Consider the following 13671-nt stretch of genomic DNA (forward strand, 5'->3'; position numbering starts at 1 on the left):
AAAAAAGTCTCCACCTGGATTTAACTAAGCAAATGGATACGAGCCTCCTCAGGTCTAGGTTCAGCAACAGTATGTGCTCAGAGAATGAGGTCAGCTGACTACCATCATCAATTCAAGATCTTGGTAAAAAATTAATGCAACACTGGATGGAAATAAATCTTGTGACACTGTAGAATCTTATTAAAACAATGCCACAGCGAATGTGTGCTGTAATCAAAGTTAAAGGCGGTCCAACCAAAATTAGATTGTGTGACCTTTTTTTTGGCCAGGCAATGTATCTGAAGGCATTAACAATATTTACAGAAAGCAATGTATTTCTATTTAAATTAAATAGTGCTAATAATATAGATGGGCAAAAAGTTGGTTGGTAGACTTTATTTTCCCCTTAAAGAAATTGTTCTCTTACTTTGACCCTTTGACCCTAAACCCTTCCCATGCCAGCATATTAGTCAGGAGTACCTTGCTGGAGGATTAAACCATTTCATGAGACTAATAAATCTACAGTTGCTAACATTATTTGCTTTCTTTCTTAGAAAGAAAAAAACCCCCACAGAAAATATACATCAGAACATTTGAACATAGATGCGTTATACAGTAGATTATAGCCAAAGGAACAACATTTCCATGGAGACAAGCAGGTGGAGGCCCTTCTCCAGGCAAAGTAAGAGTTAGGTCTGTGAAAATGCAAGTCTGCCCACTGCAAGGATGCTTGTTTTTCAGTGCAATAAAATATCAAGAAATATGCTTTTATTTCAGTCCACTCAGTCCAGAAAATTACAGGGTGACGCCTTAAGGCACTGAGCACTCCATAGTCTCTTGTGAATCCCTCAGCAGGTTACAGTTAAAGGGCCAACTGAAGGAGAGCGTGTCCAGAGCGTGACTGCACTGCTTTTCTGCCGCTGTGCACACGGAGCGACACGGCTGTATGACGCCCCCTAGTGGATTACACTGGGGAAGAAACATCCCACATAACAGTCTTCTGAGGGGCTCGAAACAGGCCAGCTCCATCAGCACCTGGTCCAACAAAAGAAAGAAATGAGGTCAGGGATAAAACATGAAACCCAATCGTGTCAGATGGATGGTTTTGTTACATGAGATAAGTGTAGGGACACGTGAATGAAAGTGCACTGGATGCGGTAATGGCATGGAAAAAAAAAAAAAAAAAGTATGTTAATATGTTTGTGTACATTTCGGAGATTTGATCCTTAAAATTAAGCAAGTTTAAGGCTGTGTTTACTACATTATAACATTGGAACTACACCAGAACTAAACCAAGACTAGAACAGAACCAACCCATGTTTACATCAGAGCTAAAATGTGCTCAAAGTGGGACCTTATAAGGACAGGTGTCAATGCACCCTGATGAACTAAAGCATGATAGTTCTGAAAAAATGTGAGTTATCTTATTATTATTATTATTATTATTATTATTATTATTATTATTATTATTATTATTATTAATTAATTTATTTATTTATTAGTTTTAGTTATTAGTTTTATTTATTAATCATATCTTTACATACTAGTTTAACATAGTTCATTTACAGAACAAACCCATGCATTTTCTCCTTGAAAATGCCACATTTGAAGCTATGTATATGTTATAATTTATATCTAGGCTTATACACTCACCTGAAGGACTATTAGGAACACCATGCTAATACGGTGTTTGACCCCCTTTCACCTTCAGAACTGCCTTAATTCTACGTGGCATTGATTCAACAAGGTGCTGAAAGCATTCATAAGAAATGTTGGCCCATATTGATAGGATAGCATCTTGCAGTTGATGGAGATTTGTGGGATGCACATCCAGGGCACGAAGCTCCCGTTCCACCACATCCCAAAGATGCTCTATCGGGTTGAGATCTGGAGACTGTGGGGGCCATTGTAGTACAGTGAACTCATTGTCATGTTCAAGAAACCAATTTGAAATGATTCGAGCTTTATGACATGGTGCATTATCCTGCTGGAAGTAGCCATCAGAGGATGGGTACATGGTGGTCATGAAGGGATGGACATGGTCCGAAACAATGTTCAGGAAGCCCGTGGCATTTAAACGATGCCCAATTGGCACTAAGGGACCTAAAGTGTGCCAAAAAAACATCCCCCACACCATTACACCACCACCACCGGCCTGCACAGTGGTAACAAGGCATGATGAATCCATGTTCTCATTCTGTTTACGCCAAATTCTGACTCTACCATTTGAATGTCTCAACAGAAATCGAGATTCATCAGACCAGGCAACATTTTTACACTCTTAAACTGTCCAATTTTGGTGACCTTGTGCAAATTGTAGCCTCTTTTTCCTATTTCTAGTGGAGATGAGTGGTATCCAGTGGGGTCTTCTGCTGTTGTAGCCCATCCGCCTCAAGGTTGTGCGTGTTGTGGCTTCACAAATGCTTTGCTGCATTCCTTGGTTGTAACGAGTGGTTATTTCAGTCAACGTTGCTCTTCTATCAGCTTGAATCACTCGGCCCATTCTCCTCTGACCTCTAGCATCAACAAGGCATTTTCGGCCACAGGACTGCCGCATACTGGATGTTTTTCCCTTTTCACACCATTCTTTGTAAAACCTAGAAATGGTTGTGCATCAAAATCACAGTAACTGAGCAGATTGTGAAATACTCAGACCAGCCCGTCTGGCACCAGCAACCATACCACGCTCAAAATACCACGCTCACACCCCTAAATACATTGAAGCAACTGCCTTGTGATTGGTTGATTAGATAATTGCATTAAGGAGAAACTGAACAGGTGTTCCTAATAATCCTTTAGGTGAGTGTATATATGATACAGGGCTTATTTGAATTATTGCAAATAACATCAATTTGCAAATTGCTATGGCAACTGTCCTAGTTCATGATTATAAAAGCTATGGATATGCTATAAAGAAGCTCAACAGTTTTTCTATATTAGCATTAAAAGTCTGTCCCCTCCACACTTATCACAGGTGCTGTGGTTTACCTGATAGTGTCGCAGCAGTGAGGCGGCCTCTGATTGGTCGGCAATGGACAACCAGATGTTTGGAAACGAGGTGAAGTTATAGGTCAGACCCACACACATGTCCACCTCGATAACTTCACAGGACGAGGCTGAGAGGAAAAACACAAGCTCAGTTGCAAGTGATAAATACTTTAAATAATTGACACATTAGATCTTTGGAGATCATATTTTTTATTCTATTCTATTCTATTATTGTGCCATAAAGTAAACAGTCACTAGGTTAGGGATAAGATCAATCATATTACCATGAAATAGACTGACTGAAGTGTCCCTTTTCCATGAGTAACATGTAATTACTGTTATTGCACTTTTAAAATAAATTACAATATAAGTTACACTAAATAAAAAGTTCCTCTATGTTACTTTTCTGGTGGAGGGTCCACCATCTGTTTTTTTAAATTGATATGTTATAGTTTTGCCTTGCATGTTCCACAGTATGGCATTAAATGTATCTATCTCCATGGAGACAGCAGGTGGCATCAAATTACAGTTCAGATCGGAGGAGAGGTGATCCCACTCAATAGTTAGCTCTTTAGCCATAAAAAAACCTGCTATTGAATAAATAAAAAATTAAAACTATAATGCCATACTGTGGAAATTCCATGCAAGGCAACATTTCCATGGAGACATCCAATGGAATTCCAATGGAATCATGCTTTGCCTTGATTATCAAGCTACTTTTACATTAATACCAATCTGCGTAACTCAATAGTAAAATAATTTTTGACAACAACAACAAACCAGGTTGAAGTTTTCTCATGTCAGTTTTTGATAACACTTTGAAAGCCTTGTCCCTGGTATGGTGTAAGTTGGGAGAAAGGAGACTAAAGCTTAGTGTGATATTGTTCATAGTTAAGGTAGACTCACTGAAGGGGGGATAGGTGAAGTTATCACAGTTTTGTTCGTCTTCTCCGTTTGTGCAGTCGTTCCATCCATCACAAAGCCACTCCCTCTGGAGACATTCCCCAGAACTGCACGCAAACTGCTCTGGTCTACAAGTCCCTGAGATTATCCCAGATATACAACTATTATAGAGCCAATAGATCATGAGGATTAAACAGTATATTAAATTGCATTCTCATTCTTCTTGATTATGTCATATTTTAAGTGATTTACTGTGGAAGATTTACTTTTGAAATAAATGATCAAGTCCTCAAATATTGAAACTTATTGTTATTTGTTAAGGATTGCCACCACAAACATATCATATTTTTCTGATGTCTTTAAGTGTTTTCAACTGACAACAACCAGGTCTATGGGGTTAAGTAATGGCACTACTTTCTAAAACTATTATGAAAAAATAATTAAATTTTTTATGTTAAACTTTGTGCCAGTATTAGGCAGCAAGATTAATCCCAATTGAAATGTTTAGCCTTTCCAGTTGATTTGCTGAGGCGACAACACTTTACACCCTTAACAATTAAGAACATTTATTACAAAGGCAATTAAGAGATCTTAATCAGACTTGTTCTATTGTACTCAGTGGTTTCCAAAGTTTTTATCTTATTTAATACACCTCTCTTGATCAATGTTTTTCTCAGATGTTCTTGGTCACCCACTTCTCTTTCTATCTAACACTGTTCCTGTCTCCAAATCTGCGTATTCGATTTTGTCTCAATAAACCATGATACACAATGTTCCTTCCCTTGAGGAGTAGCCATTTCTTGGGGATTTATTAAAAAGGATGCCTCTTCAACAGGATGCCTGACATACAAAAATGCATTGTGATTAAAACTTTTATAACCACAGAGTACAATAGGACATAAATCTAAATAATATATATTATCAATTGCCTTTGTAATAAAATTAAAAAATTATAAATAGACATTATGGACACCCTGTATATTACCATATACTTTACTTACTGTCTAATAGGGACACAGCCTGGTATGTTGCATTGAAACCACTGTCAGTCAGTCCCTCATCAGCCACAAACACCAGAGTCATGTGACATCCAGAGGAGGTGATGTTTGGAGGAAATGAGCTGCCACAAAATCTGAGTCATAAAAGACAAATCAGAATCAAGTATATGGTATATTGCTGTCAAATGGGATGGTCCTGTCTAGATATTGGGGCTGCGCAACTAATCAAATTTTAAATGGTAAGTAATCAACGTGGGTCTTTTTAATTGACTGGTTTCTATAGTTTCAGGCAATCCCGAGTAGAACTGGGTAGAATAAACTAGCCTACTTTGTGTGATATTTGGGTGGAAAGCAGTCAGTCTTGTAAACAAAGAGCATATTCATGTAGTTTTAAGTAAAATAAATAAATCAAATAAAAACACCGCGATAGATACATGTCATTTCGCAGCGAAACAACAAACATTTTCAGTTGACAGATTTAACTTTAACTTTTACTATAGATAAATATATACAGTCTATATTGCCTAACCTCTAATTTCAAATTTAAGGGCAGCAGTGCCATAGTTAGTTAAGTATCTACCCCCTAACTGAACGGTAGGCATTTAAAACCTGACTGTCACTCTGTGCCTATGCCAGAATGCGCTGTAAATGATTACTGAATAAAAAATAGGGTGACCAGATTTTCAAAATTAAAAACTGGGACATACTCGGGTTGGAATGGTTGGTAATAATAAAACTGTGATAAGGCTGTGTAGTTAAGAGTTACAGTAGTTAAGTTATTAGGCACTTGGCCCATTCTTAATTTACTTGTGAATCAGCGTGTAATATGAGAAACTTCTGTCATTAAAACTGAGTGCAATTTTTGGCCTTCTTCAAGCATAGTTTTCTGTATTTAAACAAAAACAATTGACAATATATTACCCCTTTTACTCTTGAAAATGATCAAAAATAGGGACACCTGGGACATGTCTTATATAAAACTGGGACAAATCACTGGCTTTGGATGAATCTACTGGGAAGTGGGACACAAGGCTCAAAACTGGGACTGTCTCAGGTAAAAAAATGTAGTTACAGGGCAACTGAGCTATTGTCAGTATACATGCGTGTGGGGAAAATGAGTTTAAGTAGATGCTGATGTGGCCATTATTCAAGTGTTCTTCCTATAGACCTAAAAGTCACATCTTTATAACAAATAACCAAAGCGTATTTAGTTTCTCCTTTGTCTGACATAGTGTCGATGTCCAGATAAAGTTAACTGCATAAAAGAAATATGTTTTAATTGTACAAATGTCCCAGTTTTTAGACATAACTTTGTATCACAAATAAATACTGCACCTTCCCAAAACCCGTGCTCTCATGTCCGCCCCATCGTGCACCTCCACGTAGTCGAACTCACACATGTCATGAGGCTCGAGGCTGAAGTTTCTGAAGCTCAGTGATACAATATGGCCTTCGTCTACAGAAATTTGCCAAATGCACAACTACAACATAGAAAGACAGATTAAGTTTATATTGCACTTATATAGAGCGTTTTTGCCTCAAATCTCAGAGTGAGCAGACAAGACAAGGCAGGTGAAGTGTCTTGCACAAGGACACACCAGCAGTATGCACACAGCTGTGAGGTTAAATGCCACGAGGTGATAGTAAATATATTAGTCCCATGGGTCTTTGAATAACTTTAAAAAAGATATATTGTTAATGTAGCCTACCTGTTGGTGAGGGTATAGCAGTGGATGGTTGGGACTTGCTATAAAACCATTTGGTCCTGTTTTCTGTCCACCACAATCTGTCCAAAAGTATATATAATAACTATCTATCAAACCGTTTCTACATAATAACAAAATTATGTTCTAAATATTAATCTAAACCAGTATTTCCCAAATAATAATAATAATTATCAAGATTTACTTTGGTCTATTAATAATAAAAAAATATACCATGTACCATTGTGTTTGTGGCTGCAGTTGTCTTCATCGGTTTGATCATCACAGTGAGGATGACCATCGCACACAGACACAGGGAGCAGACAGCGCCCCCTATCGCACATGAACTCATCCTTCACGCAGCTCTCTGTTCAAAACACAGGTACAGAAGTAAACTACTATAAAAGAATGAGAGCTGCGTGTTATATGTCAATGAAAATTTCCCCAATGCATATTACAGACACACTGGATTATTTACCGTAACAAAACTGATATTATAGTCCACTTAGGCTACAGCTAGTTAAACGTGCTTATGAATAACCATACATTTATCCTATAGTTGACAATAAGATTACCATAACAATATAAAAGAAACAAGGCATCATATAATACAAAAGTGAATTATTTCTTGGTTGGGTTAAAACAGGTATGGTAAACTTTTATATTAGACAGTGACAATCATCACAGCAAATTCAATATATCTGCCTCCAAATACAGGACATAGCATTACTAACTGTGTCCAGGTAAAACAGCCCTGTACTGAGCGGTGAAGCCGGAGCCTGAGATGCTGCTGTCTGAGCGAAAAGTCACCCACACTGTACTGCTGTTAGTGTTCACTGTGGGAGGGGCCACATTTCCACAAAACCTGCAAAAAGAAAAAAAAAAAAAAGTCTTAAAGTCTAAAAAGTGTTTTAAGTTAGTCTTCTAGAGTATTATTTGCCCCTGACATCATTATGAAACTCTAGGCTAATTGGACTTCATTAGGCATTAGCATTTGAATTCCTCGAATGTCTTTAATATGTTTTAATTAGGGATTAGGAGTGCTACAAGTCTCAACCCTTGGTATATAGGCCTATGTATATAGTTAGTCATAAAACTTGCCTTGGGTATAATAGATAAACATTTTATAGTGTTGTTGGGCATTTAAAGTTTAATTCCTGGAGAATGCCTCCGTTTGTACATGGACTTTACCTCAGCAATTCTTAATGAATGCGAGATCTCAGCTGCATAAACCCCCTAAGACCTGCCATATAAAATAAAATTATCAATTATTTACAAAGGAAAAAAGCAACCTTTTAAGTTAGCATGAGTATGTAAATCTACATAACCTACATAACCTTTGTGATGATTATTTGCAATCAGCACATTTAAATTTAGTAAAAGACACAGACACATTTGAATTTGAAATTTCTAGGGCAAAGAAGATGATAAACAGAGAAATGGTGCCATCTAGAGGCAAAGGTACAAACTGACTATCTGACTGGCTAGGAAGATGAAGATAGATACAGTTTAACATTGCCAATCTCCTGACTCCCTTTTATAAGTGTGCATTCCCAGTTTAATGCTATAAGGTCAATGTATGAAATCTCTCTCTCTCTCTTTATCTATCTATCTATCTATCTATCTATCTATCTATATATATATATATATAGTGTATGTGTGTGTGTGTATATATATACATACATATATATATATATATATATATATATATATATATATATATATATATATATATATATATATATATATATATATATATATATATATATATATATATATATATATATATATATATATATATATATATATATATATATATATATAGTCGAAGGACACAACAGCAGTATTCACTTGTGTGAGCTGTGATCAAACCGACCAACCTGTGAGTCATTGGATCTGAGTCTGCCAACTTCACTTATGCTGGGAGACAAAGAGAGGGATTTTAACCACTAACCTTAGGATCACACTCTATCTATGGACCCACTACCAAACCTATTTAGCCTTTTATATGGTACAGTTTAATTATAGCCTGAAGAGTACATAGCTCTAGATGTACCTGGTGACAAAGGAGGTGTGTTCAAGCTGCTCCTGCACCTGGAGCCAGTCAAACAGACAGGGGGATGGTCCCTCCACAGACAGTGTAGACACATGAATCTGGACCAGAGCCGGAGCAGAGACACGGATCACCCACACACACAGAGAGTCTGGAGGGTACGAGCCCGGGTGATTAGGGGAATTGAAACTGCCCTCTGCATCGGTCAGGACTCCTCCACAACCTGATGGAAGTGAAATAAATAAAATCAAGCTTTGATATTAGCTACTACTGGCCAAGTTTCATTTTAGAGTATATAAGTCACTCTTTAAAGGGCCCATATTATGCTACTGTCTGATCTTTGTTATAATGTTGTTTCCTCATCACAGAAATACCTGGAGTATTTAGAGTGAGTTCTTCTCTCAAACAGAAAACATTCTGTTCCACCTTGTGATGTCATGTGGTGCTCGACTGCTGCATTTTTAAACTCCACACACCTTCACTAAAATCATTTGTATAATTTCAGTTCTGGAAATGCCAATCTCTACTGAAATAAAGGTGAATGTTAGCTGAACTTGAAAACTACAGCTCCATGACATCACAAGGTTGAACAGATCATTCTGAGTTTTGCAGATGTAGATAAACTAATAATAAAGGACTACTCAAACATGTGTGAATGAAACAATGAGATAACAACATTATAACATGGCTTAAAGCTCACAAGAGTCAATTTTGAGTAATATAGGACCTTTAAGACCTACACTGCATTGACTCCAGTCCTAGACTTCTTTCGAATCAGTCACATACTCCATAAAGAAGACTGAATTACTAGTAGGAAAAACTGAAGAAGCAACTTGGATGAGTGGCTAAATATATTCATTCTTGAAAGCTTTTGTCCAGTTGTGAATTTGAATTAGCTATCAGTTTATAGACTCATTTAGTTGAGACACCGATATCTTACTGGTCTGAGGTATGGAGGTCTGGGTGGATGGGTGAGCAGTGGTGCTGGTTTCTGATTGGTTGCTGTGAGTGGGGGTGGGCAGTGAAGTGTGAGGCATGGTTGCCGTGGAGATGAAGACTTCTGAGGTGACTGTGGTCAGCTGCTGCTCTAAGACCTCCTCTTTTATCTCTAGGACCAAATGAAAAATATTAATATAACCTTTAGTATCTCTTGTTGTGATATTGTGGGCCTATATTATTTTTTTCCCAATCTTATAATAAAGTGCTTAATTCCAAGGCAACATGCTGTATACATTTTAGGAGATTTTATGTGCATAGGCCCATTAGTCACAAATATATTAGCAATATTTATAATTTATATTTAAACTTTTGACCGTGGGAAGAAATAAAACAGGACAAATTACAACTAGAAATTAACTAAAGCTTAACTCAGTGTAACAATATAGTTTTGACTCACGTGTTAGTATCAGAGCCAGTGTCAGTCCCAAAACAGCCAGGAGAAGCAGAGCAGCAGCAGTGAACAACAACACCCCCCATCCACAGCCTAGGCACTGCAGCCTCTTCACACAAGCCCCAAACAGGCTCCAAAAAGGACCTCAACCGGAAAGCAGAGAACGTACTACAATGACTTTGTGTACTTTGATTTGCTTTTGTGGACTTAAGACAGAAATGTCTGAAACAAATAAATAAATAAACAAACAAACAAACAAACAAACAAAATTCAAACTAGCTGCCTACCTACTGGTTATAGGGTGAATGCTTATAGATTGCGCCACTCCCAGGCGTGGGAGCAAAGGTAACACTCCTGCATGGCTCAATTGGTAGTCGGTTTTCAACAGTTTATATTTCGTGTCGTGTAGTGTTGTTATGTTGTTATTTGTGCAATCTGTAACCCACGTGACCAAAATTGCCCCACCTATTACTGCACCGGTGAGCGCTATATTACCTGCGCCCCTTTCACTGACTGATTCTAGTGCTCCCGCTGTTGCTCAATGTGGCTCGTGCTGGTCGTGCTCTGGATTGTTCTCACCATTTAAAGCCTAAATCTGATTTTACCCCTTTCATACAACGCATTCAGCCCTCCGCTCAGCGCCGAGTCTTTCTGTCATTTTAAACCGCTGTTTTTCGAAGTGAACCACTCTCGTTATGCTAAGCTATGTCGTGCCACATAGAGCTACGGCTAAATATGCTAACGCTATTTTGCACCCGTATTCATTTTAAATGTAGACGTTTGGGCTGCACGATAATGCCTAATTCTGATTTATGGCTGATTGTGACAATCATTGCAATGGCGATTAGCTATTTCATTTTGCTACTTTTTCAAAGTTCACATTTTAAACATATCCAGAAGAAGTGACAAACATACAAGAATAACATTATAGGACACTTTGTACGGATCTAAAGTTAGCCGTTTTAATGCAGAATACAATATGATATCTTGTTTGAAGGAAATTGTGGTACTTCAAAAATTGCAAGATTTGCTAATTGCATCTTTAACAAAGGAGAAAAATTGTCAATGCTTTATTAGAAATTTCACTACAAGTTCACTTGTAATGGCCTCTAAAATTATAATATAGCTTAAGTCTTATGTTTTTAATATTGATGTTTTGCTGCGAATGTACTAACTATGACAATGAATTCAAGGTTCACTATCATTTTAAGGTGAAAAGCATAGACTATAAAGAAGTGGACAAAGGAAATGTGATGTCATCCACAGCGTTCGGCTCCAGTCAAATGAATCTCATCGAGGCTAGCCATTATAGAGGTGAATTTGGAGATGAGTTCCATATTTGGGTTTCTGACTGCGAATATCTTAGCAACTAAAGAGCCAATCTGGAGTGACGCTGCGGAAGGTAACGCCCTTCTCCCCCCACACCGCTGGTTTGGCATTTAACAACGCTGTCAATCAAACCTGTTGCTAATGCTTGCGGGAGTGATCTCGGGTAAAGAAGGCGCCTGATTTGTCAGCTGTAATGTTCATATCATGATTTAAGGACAGAATGGCAAAAAAAAAAATACCAGGATGACCTCACTTGTTTGTTTTCTGAGAATCTGCTGCACCTACTGGTAACTTGTTTGCCATGTAGCAATAAAAATATACTAAAAACCTGGATTATTCTGGTTGGCCACATTGTACTGCTATTATTTTGAACAATACTGTATCTGTAGACCCACCATTGAAAAAGTTAGAGTGCACCTTTTTTAAAAGTTTGTTTCCTTCTGTGTTTAGACTCACTGGACGTTGGTGGCTTGACGGGCTCAGGGGTGGAAAAGGTCGTCCTGAATCCCTCCACTCTCTCCTCTCTCTCTCCCTCCAGCTCAAAGGCCGGGTTACAAAATACATTCTGAGGAGCACAATTAAAAGGCATGCAAACAATGACCACAAGCAGTGACAGCCCATAATTGTTAAAGGCTGTCTGGCTAAGATTTATTTTTCCTTTTAAAAATCTTATAAATGAAAACAAATGTATAAATTGTAATGATCTGACATTGTTTGTAATTCAGAGTTGACAGCTTTTGTTCTCATAACTTTTTATTTGTTGTTTAAGTAACTGTTTTTGTGTGTGACACTTTGTTGCTATGCTGACAAGTTAACTGTTTTGGAGACTGGCTCTCGTGAGTTGAGACTGCTGTTTTGCTCTTGTTTTGGCATGGGTTACAGCCTACAGTAGCCCTTGTGTTCAGGAATTAAACAAGAATAAATTTCCTTACAGCTGAATGCTACAATTAACTTTTATGAATTATTAGCATGTTAGCATTAGCAGCTTCATTAGATATCACTAGACTTTATAATATAAAATACATTGCAACGAACTAATTTGTTGGTGTTGAAATAAATTATTAGACTAAAGCGTTGCACCAGCAGCCCCCCCCATATTTTAGAATCATTTAGTTTTCAAAAGCCCTAATCATAAATTCTGTGTTGTTCCAGGACTGAAGCTAGTGTTTGCACAGTAAAAGTATTGCACATTTAACTCTTACCTTATAAATATCTGAAGAATCTTCATATACTGCTACTTCACTAAGGTCCGACATCTCAAACCCTTAGTCATAAAATCCAGTTGAATCCAAAAGTCAAATATTCACCAGGCAGGCACATCAGCAAAGTAACCCACAGCTCTGCATGCATTGTTGGCGCATAGTGTTATAACAAATTTACATGGATTTTTTTCTAAATCAAAAATATACTTGTTTTGGGTAACTTTTCACCATTTTTACCTATAAAGACTAAAAAATAAATGTGTAGTTGAGTTAAGTTTAGTAAAAGACAGAGTTTGAGCAAAGCCAAGTCAGCTGAGTGGACTGAACCAGTGCGTGGGGAAATGGGGGGGCCCCCTGGTTTAAATCTCTATAATCCTCTCAGTGATAAGCTCTGAAAGTTTACTTCACATGCTAGTACTTTACAAATTCAATAAACCTTCTCGGGGAGGGTTCATCGCCTGCTTGTCTACATGGAGATGTTATTCTTTCACCTGAAATGTTCCACAGTATGGCATTAAATGTCTCACAAGCAGATGATGCTACCGGTCCAAGTTGCAATTCTTATTTTACTTACTTGGTATGTGCAGACTTTTTTCCTTGTCATTATTGCTCAGAAGTACCTTTTAAAAACATGCCCTCTTACTGTGTGCTGGGGCCGCCTCTCCACAGACCTGGCCTGTTACACCCAGAGTAGTTTAATTCCATACTACTATGAAACATTTTATAATTTGTCATTTTATATCAGATAGTACTCGAGTTATTATTTCTGTGCTTTTGTGGTTATTGGGCCTGTATTACACATTTTTAAAATCTGTTATAATCTTGTTTATAACCTTGTGATGTCATCAAGTGGTAATATAGGAAGTGCTCCCCTGTGGTTTTACCCCATACACTTTCAGTAGAATCATTTTAGACATGGAACTGCCAAACTTTGAAACTACAGCTATTATTTTAGCCTCATTGTAACTTCTTCACTCATCGGTGCACCCGGAGATCTCAATTGAACAGAAAACTTTTTTTAGTATTTCAAATAAACAACTTTTTTTCCTGAAAGTGGGCTGGCTCTTCCCAGCAGAATTGCCCAATGCAAGCTTCTACTTCCTATTTTGGTGCTCTATATTAATTT

General features: G+C 37.5%; 1 protein-coding gene across 1 annotated transcript; it reads right to left on the minus strand.

The window, feature by feature from the left end:
- Positions 1-787: 787 nt before the first annotated feature.
- mfrp (membrane frizzled-related protein) lies at positions 788-12599 on the minus strand. Its single transcript, XM_033976563.2, has 13 exons — positions 12546-12599; positions 11800-11908; positions 10021-10158; positions 9565-9732; positions 8628-8847; positions 7306-7436; positions 6813-6938; positions 6578-6654; positions 6204-6349; positions 4872-5002; positions 3874-4008; positions 2968-3095; positions 788-1014 (listed from the first exon to the last, which is right to left on the minus strand). Exons 1-13 carry the CDS (start codon positions 12597-12599, stop codon positions 790-792), a joined length of 1788 nt encoding a protein of 595 aa, XP_033832454.1. The 3' UTR covers positions 788-789.
- Between the last annotated feature and the right edge of the window lie 1072 nt (positions 12600-13671).

The sequence above is a fragment of the Periophthalmus magnuspinnatus genome, chromosome 13 (genome assembly GCF_009829125.3).
Source record: "Periophthalmus magnuspinnatus isolate fPerMag1 chromosome 13, fPerMag1.2.pri, whole genome shotgun sequence".
NCBI lineage: Eukaryota > Metazoa > Chordata > Actinopteri > Gobiiformes > Gobiidae > Periophthalmus > Periophthalmus magnuspinnatus.